This window comes from Tripterygium wilfordii, chromosome 13 (genome assembly GCF_013401445.1).
Source record: "Tripterygium wilfordii isolate XIE 37 chromosome 13, ASM1340144v1, whole genome shotgun sequence".
Lineage (NCBI taxonomy): Eukaryota > Viridiplantae > Streptophyta > Magnoliopsida > Celastrales > Celastraceae > Tripterygium > Tripterygium wilfordii.
Genome location: NC_052244.1, coordinates 566,177 through 583,952, shown reverse-complemented (window position 1 = coordinate 583,952; position 17,776 = coordinate 566,177). Strand labels below are relative to the sequence as shown.

The following is a 17,776-nucleotide window of genomic DNA, read 5'->3' as shown; positions in this document are numbered from 1 at the left end:
TCAGAGATAAGATTTCCTCATCACTGTCAAATTAGCTTCCTAATCAGCGTAAAATTAGAGAAGAACCTAATATCCAGCGAAAACTTTCCGAGCACATGATGCCGGGATGAGCTTTAAAATTACAAAAGCATTATAAAGCAAAAATTGAAGAAAGAAATAGAATCAAAGCAAAGGATATACAAACAACGTACCAAGTAGTAACAATTTCACTGATTCAGCCATATCAGAGATTAGGGTAGAAGAAAGAGATTGAATCTCCGTTCAGTTCATCAACTGATACACCAGACTAACAAAAATTATGAAACAATAACGAAGGAACCGACCGTTCAATCTGGAATCCAAAACTCGTTTGCTTAATCTGAATTCCGAAGAACGATTTTGCAAAAAAAATTTGGACCATTTCTCGATTTGTGCGTGTCATCCTAATAGCTGAATCATGATGAATCCTAATCAGCTAATCGGATCCATCAGATATATAGACAAACGAAGAACCAAATCGACAGTGCAGTTACTGGTTTGGAAACTGTAATCATATGCTAAACTGAAATTGGGAACATCGACGATTCAGAGATAAGATTTCCTCATCACTGTCAAATTAGCTTCCTAATCAGCGTAAAATTAGAGAAGAACCTAATATCCAGCGAAAACGTTCCGAGCACATGATGCCGGGATGAGCTTTAAAATTACAAAAGCATTATAAAGCAAAAATTGAAGAAAGAAATAGAATCAAAGCAAAGGATATATAAACAACGTACCAAGTAGTAACAATTTCACTGATTCAGCCATATCAGAGATTAGGGTAGAAGAAAGAGATTGAATCTCCGTTCAGTTCATCAACTGATACACCAGACTAACAAAAATTATGAAACAATAACGAAGGAACCGACCGTTCAATCTGGAATCCAAAACTCGTTTGCTTAATCTGAATTCCGAAGAACGATTTTGCAAAAAAAATTTGGACCATTTCTCGATTTGTGCGTGTCATCCTAATAGCTGAATCATGATGAATCCTAATCAGCTAATCGGATCCATCAGATATATAGACAAACGAAGAACCAAATCGACAGTGCAGTTACTGGTTTGGAAACTGTAATCATATGCTAAACTGAAATTGGGAACATCGACGATTCAGAGATAAGATTTCCTCATCACTGTCAAATTAGCTTCCTAATCAGCGTAAAATTAGAGAAGAACCTAATATCCAGCGAAAACGTTCCGAGCACATGATGCCGGGATGAGCTTTAAAATTACAAAAGCATTATAAAGCAAAAATTGAAGAAAGAAATAGAATCAAAGCAAAGGATATACAAACAACGTACCAAGTAGTAACAATTTCACTGATTCAGCCATATCAGAGATTAGGGTAGAAGAAAGAGATTGAATCTCCGTTCAGTTCATCAACTGATACACCAGACTAACAAAAATTATGAAACAATAACGAAGGAACCGACCATTCAATCTGGAATCCAAAACTCGTTTGCTTAATCTGAATTCCGAAGAACGATTTTGCAAAAAAAATTTGGACCATTTCTCGATTTGTGCGTGTCATCCTTGCGCAGGGGCCATGCTAATCTTCTCTGTATCGTTCCAATTTTATCGGATGTCCCCGAAGGGACAACCTCTTCGTGCTTCTCTCGTAATATAAACAGTGTTGTGCTTTGCTAACTAAACGATGTGGGATTTCTGGTTCTATAGCAACTAGAAAACGTCACGCCGCTGAGCGATTACGTCATTCTAAAAGAAAATTGGGTAAGTGAATCCGGGCTTAACAAGTTTTGGACTTGGATTGGTCACATGATGGGTCTTAGAACATCATCATGAAAAGGTTGAGTTGGGCCGGATGATTCTCAGGCATGGGCTTCAGAATGTTTGGGCTCATAACTACAGTAAATTGGACCCTTTTATTGAAGGCCTCATGGATATTGAATTATGGGTTGATACTCCATTAAGGCGTGTTTGGGAGTTTAGTTTTTATAAATTATCGGGTGTTTACATGAGTTGTGTGACTGATCGATTATTACTAGCGATTTCGACTTCATGCAGGTGAATTGCAGCCTGCAATCCGACCTGAGAATGGATTTTTGGAGCTAGCTCACTCTCACGGGATCGCGACCCTTTGTCCTGTCCATTTAGCTCCTGTGTCGCCCAGCACATAAGGGGCAAAAAAAAAACTCCCAAGCACAACAATGGTGATTCTTAAAACACAAGACTGTTTCTTTCCTCAGGACAGCTAATCAACATGGAAGAGAAAGGCACTTTACTTGTCAACTTTACTGGGAATACAGAATGTTGAGTTGTTTCTTTCCTTTGTCTGATTTGTTTTGTCTACATTTACAGCATCAACAAATTTGAATTGGCATTTCTGCAAACAGCCTAACAAGATAACATGCATTCAGTATCCCTAGGAAGAGACATCAATCTAGTCTCTTTCATGCCCCATTTGAAAGTTCAAATAGAATGGAAAGTTTAAATGAATCCAGTTATCTGTAAAGGCAGAAGAGTGCAAAGTTTACAGATCTGGAGCTGGTGAAAATAGATAAGGCTATATATAAGTGGAGTTAAGTAATGCACTAGCCCACAATCTGACTTATTGATCATCAGCTAAATTCACATCAACAAAACCTGCAGATCCAAGTACAGAAAGGAAGTGAATTTACAATTCAAAACATTCAACACCAAGCCCACTTCAAGCACTTAGTTTCTTACCATCTTTGATGGCTTTGTCTACTATTACCTTAACTTTCTTGACATCAAAATCCACATGATGTGCAGCAAATTCCTCTGGCACCACCGGCCGCCTATTCCCGAATATAGTCCACAAATACAACACAACAAATGCTCCTAGTGCTCCACAGGCAGCACCAAATACCATTGCAGCAAGCATTTTCACAATGCAGACACTGCTCTTGTGAATTACAGGAGGTTTTAGCTTCTTAGTGAAAGCTTCAGGGTCAAGCGGCTGCGAATGCGTCCTATGTGGTATATGCCTTAGATTGAAGCTCCAAGAAAAGAGAAAACAAGTCTGAGAAGAATTTCCATTCGCAGAGCTTAAGCCCACAAGCATTTCCTCATTATCTTGCCACATTTTTGTTAAGTCAATTGGATGTGAGAGCAATGGATCAACTGGCTTTTTATCACCAAACTTACTCAATCTAACCTCTAATCTCTTTGAACCTGCTTCATAATCAATCCAAGAATGCAATCTTTCACCGCTATTCAATATCATATCGTTGATAGCTGAAGCATTTCTCACTTTCACTGATTTAAGACTACCAACATCAATTCCCACATGATTCTCATTCAAGTCATCAACCCTAGCATCCTTGAAGGTGTCAAATTCAATAACAATAACCCTAGAATCACTTTTTCCTGATTCTATAGGAAACCCAAATGAGCTATTACCAAAAACATTGGCATCAAAACCGCTAGCGACCATAACAAAGGCCAAACCATCACCTTTATCGCTGGACATTGAAAATGAAAAGTAGGTGGAGAAAGAAGCCAATTGCCTAGGTTTACCTTCAACAAGCTTAACGGGTTTCTTGTACATGATTCGCCCTGCACTTTTACTCACTGAGGCAGTGAGTTGAACCGAAGAACCACCACCAACAACCTTTGCATCTCCATATAAAGCAATGCGGGACTCAAAGTTCGGATCTTTATCAAATCTCTTTAAGAAAAAGGAGGTGCTTGGGTCTGCTGATATGGTTTTGAAGCAGAAAATGAGGAAAGTAAGGATTTTGAAATAGCTAGAACAGCAAACTGTGCCCATTACTGGGTGGCTTTAAGATGAATCTGAGTTTTGCTTGGTTTAGGGTTTGGGAAGTGAACCCATTTAACAAGGATGTGAATTTTTTTTAGGGCTTATGAGAGACTGTGTAGAACCAGAGAAGGAAAGTAAAGAATAAGAAGGGGAGGTGGGTTGGAGGTTGTGAAAATTAAATACGTTTACCAGTTTCTGCAGCTCTCTGTTTCACTTTCTCCTAGTGGCTGCTGACTGAGGGAATATTATGTCGTACATGTTGCAGCTATGCACCTGTACTTTGTAAAATTTCAAGTGGGTCTGGTTCTTTGGTTATTTGTATTTTCCCCCCGGATTTTATACTAGTTGTTCATAACAAAACCTAACAGCAATAGCATTGCAAGAATGCATATTTGTACATACAAATTTCAGATTTAATGCAAATCCAGAGAAAAGAAAAATTTCATGGTGGAAACACAAGTAAAAGGCTGGAAATAGGGTTGCCTACAGTAGTTGAAGAAGGAAAGTACAAGCTAATGGGCATGATGACCAATGTGCCATCTACATAGCTCGTTCCTGGCTTTTACAATTAAGACGTTCAGAAATGTGTAACAATACATACCAATTACAATTATCAAAGAATTCTGTAATGTTTGAACAAATCGATGAGTACGGAGGATTATGGAATAGATACAAAAGCCTGAACAAAACTACAGAAGAAGAATGAAGGAAAGTTTGAAAATACAAACAAAAGAGAAACCTATACAACTGTTACTTCTTGTTCCTTTTGGCTTCCAAGTTTGTACCGTCTTTGAGTGCTTCTTTTGCATCAGTCTCCATCCCGAGGCTGAATAGGCAAGCTGCTTGAAGATATAGGGCAGTGGGCCACTCTGGAGAGATCACTTGAGCTTCCATAGCATCCCCCAGAGCTTCTTGTGCCATGTCATTCATCAAGTAAGATAAGCAGCGTCTAGCATACACTGTCGGTGATATCATGGTTCCACCATCGATGAACTGCACGAGACAGGAGGAGATATTAGATACCTCTAGCATAAGCCACTATCGATTATATCACCCCAGGCTAACTTTAACCACATTTTGTTTGTTTAAAAATACAAGGGGAGAGCTTCCTAAATGAGAACCAAATGGTGGACAGTGTCAATCATTTTAGGTCGCCACATGAGCGCTCCTTAATGGATTTCAAGAATACATGTTATTGGAACCAAATTGTTAGTTCAGAATGACAGAATCAATTATACTTTCAAGATAGAAACTCACTTGTGTATAACGGTCTATGGCAGTTGCAAAATCCTTGGCTCGAAAAGCAGAGTCTCCATGCTTCTTCGAATTCAAGATGTCCAGCATTTGACTTGTCCACATTTGAAAAGAAAGCTGCACAACAGAAACCCTTGAGAGACATGCACTGAAACTCATAATTTAGTAACAATTTACCCCCCACCCAAAAAAAAAAAGAGCCAGTTCTGAAATTTCTGGGAAGGAAAACCAACTAATTGGTCTGTCAGCTAGGTTCTACAGGGCAGAAGTCACTTTGCACCATATCCCAATGCTATAGGCAAAACAAAAAATTTCTAGAATAATTTTCACATTCAGCTGATTTGGGCATTATAGAGTTACATCTTTCGCATCGTAAGCAAAGGAATCTTCGCTTATGGGAAACAAAATAACTAACCTCATTAGCAATTCCTTCATCATCCTTGTATCCAGTATTCTCCAATATTTCATGAATGGCAGTGAGGTCCATTCTCAAGCAAGCCTCACCAAAAGGTGTTAGCAACAATGGTGGAGTTGAGGATGCAGTATCACGAGAGATACCCATTAAAGCATATGATGGAACCTGGTTGAACACAGCATCGAAGGGCAATGCCAATGTGTATGAATGAAATTATAAAAGAACTACAGAAATATAAAGAGACATGAAAAAAGAAAAAGAAAAAGAAATGTTCAATCAACTGTTGGCGAGTACCTCTGTTTCTTTCTGAAGTGATATGAGAGCAATGACAAGGGACTTAACATTTGGCCGCTCACGAGCTTCATACTGCAAACATGGAGTAGCTAACCGAACTAATTCAGTTCCATCATCATTTGGACATTGGCCCTCCAGAGCAGAATCCATCAACATCAAGAAGTTCTTGCCACGAATCAGATCAAGTGCCTAGACACATCATTTTGCCAGTTAAAGTAATTAATTTACACAGCAGGGGCAAGTGTAATCTGCAATGCTAGTACAACATGGATACTTATCCACATGATATATCCATTAAAAGTTGTACAAAAATAGAAAGAGGAAGGCCTACATGACTTGGTGGGATATGTTTGCCACTAAGAAGATCTAGCAACATGGTTCCAAAGCTGTACACCACACTCTCTGGGGTCACTCTACCTGCCATGATGCATGTATATAATTGCATTAGCTAGGGCTTAAACTAGAATTAAGAGGTGCTTCGTAGCAAAATAATAAACCGAACGAAGAAAGATATGATGTGCTATATGTTGATATCTCCCAGGGGGTCCCCCTACATTTTATTAGCTTTTAAGGTAGATATCAGTCACCAATAATGGATTAGTGCTCTTGACAAATTAATCTACAGGAATGAGATAATGACATTCACTTCTTGAAATCCAGGAGCATGTAGCCCCGGCCCTACATATTAAATAAAGAGGTTAATGAAGAAGATTTGATTGATGCAAACTGCCATTCACTATGGAGTGCGAAGTTTTTCCTTAAATTTCATCATCCGAAAACGTCAATGACAAAAAAATGGCACTGGACTTTGCATACATTCAAAGATACCAATATCTGAGTGAGATTGTTAGATCATACCAGTATTAATAATTCAAACAAGATATTTATCATAAACAACGCTTACCAGTTCTCAGGTACTCTGGTGGAGTGAAAGCTAGGTTTGTGCTGTAACTCTTTCCATCTCGGCTATTCTTCATTAGTCCAAAGCAAGATAGCCTTGGATTACCCTCCTATGATTTGTTGACACAATATCAGGAACCACACACTCATGCAGTAGAACAAATAGACAAACAAGGAATACTGTTTAATGTGTAAAATTAGTTCACCTTATCAAACAAGACCCTGTAAGCATTGAGATCGTGGTATAGTGCCCTCCCTTTGCTACTACAGTATTCCAGAGCTTGAGCCAAATACAATGCCACCCTCAACCTCATTGCCCATTTCATGGGCTCGTTTTCCCCTTTATTAGTACCATCAAACAACAATATTATCAAGAATCCAAAACGAGAGATCAAGTTAATCTCAAACAAATGAAAGGTATTGGATATACCGAAAAAATCAATTTTCATATATCAAAGTCCATCTAGATAGCATAGAATAGGATGAAACACAATATATCAAATCCATCTAGATCCATAAACGAAAAATCAATCCATTATAAAACATGTAGCACATTCAATTTGCATAACAGTCACGGCGACTCTCCAAATGCTTTGCAAAGTCCATGACACTTCCTCTTCTCCTCACTTCTTCTCCAAAGAAGAAGCTGATTCATTACCTTTCTCATTGTCTGAGCTTCCAGAAATTCTCCAACCTCTCTAGATCCAGCAAGGTTCACCTAGAGCGAAAGCAATGCAAGATACCCTCAGAGGATATGAATTCAAACCATAGAAGGAGAGGTGAAGGTTTGTGTAACCTCATTCGAGTCATTACTCGAATTCAGAAGCATTATTTTTGTACTAAGGTCAAAGTCTTAACCACAACACACTATATGCTATATGCCATGTCAACTGGAAATTCAAATAGGTATACTATTATTGATTTCAAAGAGATTCTAATATGAAAGATGGTGGCATGTCACCCGATGCCCTACCCTTACACGGTTTATAATTGCCATCACCAATTTGATAGGGAAACCAAGGTTTTCCGCATTCTACTAAAAGTGATGATGGAGATAGGTTTGATACTCACGCTATTTGCCATATGAACACTATGAATTGGGATCCAAACCACATTTCATTACGATATGTTTGCCACTATGAATTGCGAAAGCCTTGGTTTCATCATGAAATTGGTGATGGACAATTATAAACAAGGTAAGCGTAGCGTATCAGGTGACACGCCATCATCTTTCGAATTAGAGTCCTTTTGAAAACCACAATAGTATACCTACCTCTTGACTTTCCGGTTGACATGACATTGTGTGTCGTGGTTAAGACTTTGACTTCATCCTTCAGTCCAAAAATATTGCTTGCTCATTCGAGTACAAACTCGAATTCAGGTTACACAAGCTTTCAATTATGGTATGCATTTGAATATGCTAGATCGAGAGGAGTTGGAGAATTTCAGTAACCTCATACAATGAGAAAGCTAATGAATCAATCCCGTGTAAACTGGAGTAGATCTTTCGCTGGTAAACAGAGATTTGGATTAATTTGCAAAACAGTCAATATATTCACTTACAGTGAAACAAATGCTTTGCAAGCGTCTCATGCGGCATAAACTCTGCTACAAGCAATCTCTCGTCGCCTTCACAACAACATCCAACCAAATTCGCTAACCGCTCACTCCGCAAGTTCGCCACGGATCTCGCTTCTTCCTAAATCATATTTCACAATGATCAAATCGATAAGAAAAAAAAGTAACAAAAAAAAAACCCTAAAATATCAAACAAACCAGGAACTGTCGAGAATCAGGCCAGGCCAACTTGTTAAATCGTTTAACGGCGATCCACCTGTCATTGTCGAGCTGCCCTTTGTAAACAACGTTTGGAGCCTTTTCACCGTGCTCCGACACTATGTTTTCCGGTAAGAACCCTAACGTGGCAGCTCTCAGTTGCTCCAAGCTGAACTCACTGAAACCCGGCCACTTACTTCGGTCGTTTTTGCCCCCGTTTTCTGCGCACACAACCTCAAACTTAGCCGGAAGTCAATCAAATTTACAAAAATGACTTAACAGAAAAAGAGCTGTACCGAGATCAGAGGATTCTAAACCGGAGGGTTTGAGCTGAGACTGAAACCAGCAGAGAGAGAATTTGGAACAGCTAACCCCCATTGAATCCGGCGGTTGAGACGCAAGCGATCAAACGGTGTGCATTGCCGCTCTGCGAGTCTGCAACAACCAATCAAAGCTGCTTCAACGTCGTTTCAACTTTCAGTTTCGATCAGAGAAAGCAAGAAATCTGAGTTTGTGGTTTGTGGATCCACGTCCAAGGTTTAAAAGCTGCAGAATCCCAATCTGTTATCCGGTAAAATTAGTGTGAGGGTAGATAAGTCACAAGCCTCGTATTTTGTATGCGTAGGTGGGTGGCGAGGAAATGGCGGAATGCAAATAACGGCCGTGGAATAATTACGGTCAAAGTCAAAGAAAACGACGACGTATGAACTAAATCAAGCTAAGTCAATTATTCATTAATTAGGCTAAGTTTCATTAATGGCCGATTAATTAATCGAATAATCTCCTATCTTTATTGCTTCAAGTCATTGTCACCGTCTACCCACCATACCTTTACATCACAGAAACCATGGAGGAAAGGCATCTGGTTATGCAGTCAACTTTGAAGAATATTGAAGGCTTGAAGGAGACCCCTGGTTATGCACACTACGTCAAAGAAGAACAAATTTAAAGTTGTTGACAACTTCTTTGCTTTTACCTTTTCTTTTCTATTTGATTATGGTTAATTTGGATTTATGCTTAATTTTCTCTCTATTATGGAGATAAGTAAAGACGAAGAATTTTCAATATTGAAGATAAACCAACAAATTGAGAATAATTTTATAAGGATTGAATTGTATTCCTTGCTTTGATTATGGCCAAATGCCCCTAGAGAACTGAGCAGAGCAGAGTCTCCCGTGGATAGTGGAGGGCTAGTTTCAATATTATGAGGATGTCTTTGTTTCCGTAAGTGTTATTTCTTATCTGTAAACTTATTGTATCTCTTTCTTGACAATAGTGAAAACATGCATGGTGACTCTCGTGGATGTAATTTGCATATGGTGAACCACATTAAAATCTTATGTTTGTCTTGTTCTTTAATTTATTGCTATTGGCTGATATTTGGGAATGTTGATTCCCAACATGCTCAAGTTGAATAAAACAAGACTGAAACAGTAATATAGGAATCAAGGACAAGTGAATCATGGTTTGGAGATACACTTCAGCTGCAAGGAACAAGACAGGTGAGGTGATCATCATCTATTACATGTTCTGTTTTGACAAGAAAATCCTCTCACAGAAAGCACACTATGAAACTTAGAGAAGTCATATGATTCTGAAGCCATGTTGAATATATGGACCACCCGATCAAAAGAACAAACATATATCCAATATAAGCGTGCCTTGTGACATATTGGTCATCAATCACAGTCTGTCGCCATTATATATGTATTGTCTATTTGGGGATCAGAGGGGCCTCCCTGTACAAAGAAAATGCATGTTAAGGGTGCTTTAAATTGGTCGTTATGCGGACAAACATAATGCTGCTGTCTCTCTCAATTGCTTCTCTTTGCTCATTTATTGATGAACTTTTTAAATTGAGCCAGCATTGACTTTCCTTTTTCGTCATAGCCATTGGCCCATTGGTGGGGCACCTCTATGGTGCTTAAGCTCTACAGGATGATCAGGTTATGAGGATGGGGCCTCTTCGTTATCCAAAAGGGTGAAGAGAGACAGACACAACTGGAGAGGAAGCTCACATGGGTGAACAAGCAAAAGGTAGATGTGAATCAACAGTCTTTATAGATCCTAATTTTTTTTGTCCCAACTATCATAAACTGAGATAAATATATATGATTTCATAAGGCACATGGTACCCTTACTTGGCAACGATTTATTACTGCTTCCCGCTGCCAAGTCGAGGCTTGCTGTGCCCACATCATCATCCATGGCCCAGTTCATTGACATGGTACCCTGACATAGCAGCGATTCATTCTCACTCCAACTCAAACTTGTCCATATGGCACATGGATGTGCAGATTTATTAAACGAATAATTCTCATTCCAGATTCAAGTACTGAAGATATGACAACCAAATTTTATATATATATATATATATATATATATACACACACACACACACATGGTGTCACTAAATGGAGAAGGCAAGCTTCATCCAACGATTAAATAAAACATAATACATGTGCGTGGGAGTCGCATATGCTTGAATCCACCACATGCAACCTCACGTTCTCTCACATGAATCAGCCCTCAGTGCCGTGCACATTTACATTTGACCAGATTCAAAAGTAACTATTCATAAATAATATCTTCTGTTTTGTTTTTCTTAGTCCCGTCGGCTAAATCAGGTCCTGTTCTCCACGTCCTCAGTCTTCTTTTTCAACCATTAATTTAACTAACGACTACATACAAACCAAATCACACAAGAAATGAACCTCCAGATTGGAAATAGGAGCAGGACTACAAAATTTGCATGAACTCAATACCATTAACGGTAGAATAAGACAAATTAGATTTACCATAGTTTTGGAAATAGGAGCCAACATTAAGACATAAATCATATTGTACATATTAAGGCACCAATTCTGGCAACAGTTGTGAAAGTGGCAGTAACTCAAGTGTCTATGCTTCACTCTTCCCAGTATCAGCATGGACTCCATTACCATCTTCCCCAATTTTTCCATTCACCTGTGTTCTCTGCCTCTGAACAAACCAGCGACATAGGTAAATCACATATAATGCATAGATGATCTATAAAAATAATAGAAGGAAAACCTAAATATTCGCTTCTATACCCAATCTGAAGGGTCTGCGGAGTTTCCATTTAAGAGTTTGTGATTCTCTTCTTTGGTCCTACTATCCTTCTCCTTAGTGCTTACAGGTAGCAAAAAGGATCCAGCTCCACTCGTTCTGTCAGGCAGCTCTACAGTCAAAAACTCAAATCAGTAAAGTTGCCCGATTCTTACCAATATCACAGTAACAAATAATTTCAAACATCCACACCTCCCAATTTTTTTTCTATGAAAAACACTACTAGGTTGACAGTGTACCTGCAGAAAATAATATTGTTAAAACTGCATCAAAAATCTACCTAGTCAAAAGTTGTTAATTCACCAATAAAAGATAAAAGAGAAGATTGTACCATGCAACAACAACATCAACAGTGTAATGTTTGTGGGATGCCACAATCAACAGGCTCTGAATCACAGCAATCAACCAACCAAGTTGCTTTATACACCTGCAAATTTACACGAAAGTTAGCACGGTATGTCCAGCACATTTGGCCTTCCCATAAATTGTTTTTAAGAAATCATGGTATCAACTAATAATAAGTATTTCTACTAAATTCCTCGAGATGAGTGAAAGAAGTTGAATTATATTCCCCCATCCCTCCCAGGGAGAGCAACGCAGGAACACGCATGATAACATAAAAGTATTTTTTTTAATACGAACCTTACCTTTGTGTACCATATTTATTGTATGTAAGCACAAAGACTAGAGTGAAGATCATGTGGGATGAAAAAATCAAATCCCCACAACCATATCCAATGCCATGAACTGCACATTTAACAAACTGGATGAGCAAAAAAAAAAGTTTTAAGCAATTAACAAAAAACTTCAGGAAAATAAGAGCCACTCACAATTGAGTAGAAGTACTTCAACAACACTTTCTGGGCGAGGCAGCCTGGCAAGTTTAGAACCCTGTGAAATGCAGCAGCAATAAGTTAGAGACTTCCTTTGACTCAAGCTTCTTAATCAACAGAAAAAAAAAAAACAAGAAGAAGAAGAAGAAGAAGAAATTTTCTGCAGTGGATATGCACAACTCCATCATTAACAAAATCTGAACTTAAACAAATGGTTAAAAAAATTCCGTTTCATGAAAATTATACCTCACGGCAATGGTAATTCGGACCAGGAAGCTGGGTTGAGTAGAATGTTATGATCCGAAGGATTTGACAGGCCTACAGCCAAGGTGAAAGGTAGACAAAGAAAATGTGCAACCATTAAAAATAATTAACTCAGAGTTTACAATCAATCCATCAATTAACTGGTAAAAAAAACAAAAACCTAATACCATTACAACTTGGTTTGAAACATCAATACTTTAGTAGCGCGTACATCCCAACCACCGCTACGACACCAAATTTACCCAGTTGTTGAATTACATGTCACATGCATTATAGTCTCTCCAAGCACATTTAACTATAGTGCATTAGAATCCGTCAATAACCACCGCACTTTATCTTAACTCAAACTAAGGAGAGGATGAAGATGACTTTTTATAATTCACATGGAGCAAGTCAAGAAAATTCAGCACAATTGGAAGCTAAAATGAGTCCGGAAACACAAAATGATACTGTCAAATATACGAATGGTCAGCACTTACAACTAAAAATGCCAGAACCCTGCACCAAATCAGAACTGTGTAGATCCTTTTGCTCTTTAAGATGAAAGGATGGAAACTCCACTGCGATAAGTCATGCCTCACATTAGAAAGAGGAATAAATGAACCAAGTTTGTATACAGTATCTCTAGCACAATCAGAACTAGATAGAACATGTACATGTATATGTGTCAAAAGAATAATATTAGAACACATTCCATATGATAAAACTTAGAACTACTCCTCTGGGTGCAGCATTACATGCCATGACGAGTTACAATGTGTTAATTAGGAAAAACTTTTTTACAACTCAAGCTCTTAGGATTAAGTGATTAGAGGCCCTTACAGGGGAAAGAGTTTTACATGCACTCCAGTCCTAAAGGTGATCGTTAATGAGTAACCAACGAGCAATATCACGAAAATAACAATAAGCATTTCGGAAATTAACATGCAGAAAATAGGAGAACTTGACAAAATTCCCACTAAGGAATATATCTAGTATTTTGTTTTTCAGCAATCCCCACAACAAACTACTATCAAGGAATGACTCCTTCCAAAGAAGAAAGATAAAAACAATGCAACTAATGGCAGGAAACTTACCAAGACAAAGGATATAAAAACACAGGTAAACAGTGTCTCACTAATGTAGCCCTTGTCTTGTCCAAGCTCCTATATTAACATAAAGACTATACATGAGAAATGTGTTCTCCAAATGGTATATTAAATGGATGAGCAAACAGAGAGAGCTTAAGAAGCCAGTACAAACCGGAAGGAGAAAGAAGCCAACATCCTGCAGTACCGGCCCTGGCCGGTGTAGATAATGAACTCCTTGGGCAGCCAAACCATGTACATACTGAGGGCAACAACATATAATTGTATAATGGTCATCAATAGACATGCAAAGTATGATATTCACTGGTAAAAAGGCCACGATAATAGAAGAGCAGAAAAAGAAAACCTCACTTAAACTGTTCGATGGAGTTAATTAGAAAAATAAATCGCCAAAAAAAAGAGAACTATAAAGTTTTTAGACGATCAGGCCTAAAATCAAGAAAGATAAATGAGCGAAACCATAAGAACTAATGCTAACAACAGCCCCAATCTAGAAGAATAGCCTAACCCGGTGAGCATATTAATTAATGATTTAAAGGAAATAATAAGAGTTTCAAATTCCATCAGAACAAAAGTTTGATAGCTTAAAGCAAGGCCACCAGAGTAGCCTGATAGTAACTTTATCTTAAGCTAAAAGCACAAGTTCTCTGAGGAAATCAATAGAAATTGACAACCATGACTGCATCTCTTCATCAGATCCAACACTTTTCTCCCACCAAAAGTCCCAGAAAGAAATTTACGAATATAAAGAGAAGCTGCAAGTACGGATAAAACCTAGTCCATCCAAAGGACCATCTATCATGGTAACTTTATCGTCTGAAATTCTATAAGGAAAATCGAAATATATTTATAGAGATAGAACGTATAAAAGACCTGCAAAACTAAACCGGCAAGAAGGTATTTCCAATTCTCCAGAAGAAGGTTGATCTCTGCGGTTATCTCCGCACAAATTCTCTTCCATAGCTTGACGAAGCATCGCAACAAGAAGAACAGCTTAGAACAACACCGAAATTACAAGCAAAAAAAGAGCATTAAGATACCAATTGCGAGAGTTATTGAAGAAACCTTTGAAGCCTCGCGACCAATGTAAAGCGTCATCTGTTGCTTCCGTGGGCGTGTACCAACCACTTCCATAGTCACAACCAGACTTTCAAAGTCAACATCGCCTCAATCACCAAACACAATCTTACCTTAAATCCCCTCACCAACTGATCTTCCAACTGAAACCAAAAAAACTTTTCGAAATCAAATCCGCCAAACGACGACGCTCCTCGAACGATCAATGGACGGACGGACTGATCAAGATCGACAAATCGAGAAGAGAAATGCAAAGGATTAGAGGGGTGTGGATTCGCGTGCAGTCTGATAGGATGGAACGAGAAAAGTAGATGAAGAAAATTGAATAAAGAAGCTCTTCGTTGTGTCGCTGCCGCTACGCGAGTCCAACACGGAGAAGCTGGAAAGAGAAGGACAAAGAGGGCTTTTTATTGAAGAAAAGCAAAATTAATTAATTTAAAAATTTGCAAAAAAATCAGGAGAGAGTGGTGAAAAAACAGTTAAAAGTTGGTCCTAAATTTACAATAACAGACATGGTGGTTACGCATACGTGGATCAGTGATGTGGGGTCCATGATGTTTAACAAATATTCAAATTTTAAATGCTTTGAAAAGGTTCATTCATCTATTATCATCACCAATCTAGAATAATTTGGAATGGACCGACTTACACTAAAAAAATTACTTGTAGTCAATTACACATAAATTCAAGTATTAATACTTGTATCCCACATCGGTTAGATATCTCTCAACCACTAAGGTTTTTGAAGTACAAAATGATGTCGACAAGTCCATGGCGGACAGTACATATTTGAAGTTTTTGTGTTGGATTTATGTTATACATCTATGAAGGAGTGATCATTCAAATTCGTATCGAACTCAACACATTAACACATCAATTTCATAAGCACCAATCATGTTTATAAGTTTGGGTCCATCTTCAAACATTTGAGTCGCCCATATTGTTTTTAAGTTTGGGGTCATCTCTAAACATTTGAGGTACCTATTAAAAGGATAAAGTCACGTTGGCTTTAGGCTCAAAACGTGGACAATACCTCAAATAGATTGAGTCCAAAACCTCTCTCAACTCCTCCTTCTACTTCTCACATTATCCTTCTCATCCATCTCAATTTCTGCAAAATCGAACAATCAATCCAAAAATCTTTGCCAAGTATAGGTGAAGTAAAAAACATGTGGTTGTTGAGAGCAGTTGAACAAAAATCGTGCCAATTAGTTATTATATTGGTTCCTTTCTGCAATCAACTTCATACATCACGGTTATGCAAAAAAAAACTTCGTACATCCACAAGCTTTGCAGGTTAAAAAGCAGGGTGATGCTATGACTTTTTTGTGCGCAATCTTATCATTGTATTTTATATCTTATCTATGAATTGTTCAATTATTTATAGGATTAGAATGGAATCTATAAACCCAAAAGATTGTGTCTCATTCACACCGCTAATATACAAGAAATCGCATTACATCTTATTTATGCAACATTAAGAGTGTGTTTGGATTGAGGGATTTGGAGGGAAGGGAAAGGAAAGGAAATAGAGTTTCCTTCCAATTCCCTTGTTTGGATAGTTTATTAAAAATTAAAGGGAGGGATTTGAGGGGATTTGGAAGGAAGATTTCATTAAATTTTTGTTAAAATTCTTTCTCTCCAAAATGGAGTCATTTGGAGGGAAGGGATTACTAATTAAGTCATTTGTAAGTTAAATATCTACTTTACCCTTGTACATAATATTTTAACATAAAAATAAGGATAAATTAGTAAATTAAACAAATTTTCCTTCCTTCTTTTTTTTATCTATCCAAACATGGGAGAGGGAAAAATAATCCCCCTTCCCCTGCCTTCCCTTCTCTCCCCCTCCCCTCCCTTCTCTTCCCTTCCCCCCAAATCCCTCAATCCAAACACACTCTAAGTGTCATTAGGGCAAGTAAATATAAGCTTATCAAATAACATAAATTCTTATTCTATGATGTAAACCAAAAATGTGAATCAACTTTACCAAAAGTAAATTCAAAAAAATGGTTTACATAAGAGAATTTATGTATGAAATAAAGGATAGAAAAGGCATAATTAGAGACCATGATATGATTTTGCATGTTGGACCTTTGCAGTCGTTGGTCAAAGTCACCAAATATTTACATTTATTTATTATCTTCTGACTATTAGGGATGAAAATGTTCGGTTTCGGTCTTTTTTTTTTTCGATTTTTTGACATAAATTTAATTGAGCAATCCATCGATTAACTATTTGGTGTTGTCGGTAAATTTTTAGTCCTACTAACTATTGTGGCAAATTGTGCTAGCACTAAAGATTAAGTGAATTAGAAGAAAATTTTGATGGGCGAGGTTTCGCGCACATGGACGAGCGGCTTCGAGAAACTTGACAACGACGTGTAATTCAACACAAGACTAAGTCATCCCATGATGCTTGCATACTACACAATTCACCCCCCAAGAGCTCCAAATATTGTTTTTCTTATACGCGTTATAACAATCTCAGCATATATTTGTTTTGACATAAAAGCAAACACTTGTTGGGTATGAAATTATATGTTTAATTCCAGCAAGCGCAGTGCGATTGGGATTAAATAAACCTAATCGACTGAAAATGGACTGGCCTGTCTGGCGGGTTCGATATTTTTTTGTGCGGAATGAGATTCCTTTTTGGATTTCATGAAATAATTTTTGTCCTTTCGTTTGTTTGTTCGAATGTGTTGGTTCCGTTAATACAAGTGTTAATGAGAAGCAACTTTCAAGTAATGTCAGAATCCCACTTCATTTCTTTGTGCTCCTACTACAACCACGGAATGCTTACCACTTCATCGAAATCAAACTTGGTGTCGTCATGACTTGTCAATTCATACTCCAGCACTGAAAAAGAAAACAATATAGAACTTCTCAATTGAAGAAGATACAAGAAGCTAATGCTAACTGAGACAACCCATTATAATTGCAGCCACCAATGAATTTTAAAAACAAAGAAAATAGCGAGCTCTGAAATCTGAATAGTCACGGGATTTGCTTAGGCCATA

General features: G+C 37.9%; 3 protein-coding genes and 1 non-coding gene across 5 annotated transcripts; all 4 read right to left on the bottom strand.

The window, feature by feature from the left end:
- Window positions 1-1,513: 1,513 nt before the first annotated feature.
- On the bottom strand, window positions 1,514-1,616 carry LOC120013968. Its single transcript, XR_005471508.1, has one exon. It is a non-coding gene; the product is annotated as a U6 spliceosomal RNA (small nuclear RNA).
- An 838-nt stretch (window positions 1,617-2,454) lies between these two features.
- LOC120012630 (L-type lectin-domain containing receptor kinase I.7-like) lies at window positions 2,455-3,976 on the bottom strand. Its single transcript, XM_038864064.1, has one exon. It carries the CDS (start codon window positions 3,770-3,772, stop codon window positions 2,687-2,689), a length of 1,086 nt encoding a protein of 361 aa, XP_038719992.1. The 5' UTR covers window positions 3,773-3,976; the 3' UTR covers window positions 2,455-2,686.
- A 279-nt stretch (window positions 3,977-4,255) lies between these two features.
- LOC120012628 (serine/threonine-protein kinase BSK6-like) lies at window positions 4,256-9,025 on the bottom strand. The gene is made up of 10 exons (XM_038864063.1): window positions 8,699-9,025; window positions 8,403-8,623; window positions 8,190-8,325; window positions 6,833-6,966; window positions 6,631-6,736; window positions 6,058-6,143; window positions 5,727-5,915; window positions 5,433-5,597; window positions 5,021-5,134; window positions 4,256-4,756 (listed from the first exon to the last, which is right to left on the bottom strand). Exons 1-10 carry the CDS (start codon window positions 8,778-8,780, stop codon window positions 4,514-4,516), a joined length of 1,476 nt encoding a protein of 491 aa, XP_038719991.1. The 5' UTR covers window positions 8,781-9,025; the 3' UTR covers window positions 4,256-4,513.
- Window positions 9,026-10,952: 1,927 nt separating this feature from the next.
- On the bottom strand, window positions 10,953-15,137 carry LOC120012631 (phosphatidylinositol:ceramide inositolphosphotransferase 1-like). Of its 2 annotated transcripts, XR_005471266.1 has the most exons (13): window positions 14,743-15,137; window positions 14,551-14,640; window positions 13,832-13,918; window positions 13,666-13,734; window positions 13,069-13,149; window positions 12,572-12,643; window positions 12,323-12,383; window positions 12,140-12,239; window positions 11,824-11,919; window positions 11,685-11,731; window positions 11,477-11,604; window positions 11,201-11,384; window positions 10,953-11,083 (listed from the first exon to the last, which is right to left on the bottom strand). XR_005471266.1 is itself a non-coding variant. In XM_038864065.1 (12 exons), the coding sequence occupies exons 1-12, from the start codon at window positions 14,809-14,811 to the stop codon at window positions 11,304-11,306; spliced, it is 981 nt and encodes a 326-aa protein (XP_038719993.1). In that variant the 5' UTR covers window positions 14,812-15,137; the 3' UTR covers window positions 11,124-11,303. The 2 variants fall into 2 exon arrangements, 1 of the variants encoding a protein (XP_038719993.1); XM_038864065.1 differs by lacking the exon at window positions 10,953-11,083 and having other exon boundaries at window positions 11,124-11,384.
- Window positions 15,138-17,776: the final 2,639 nt, after the last annotated feature.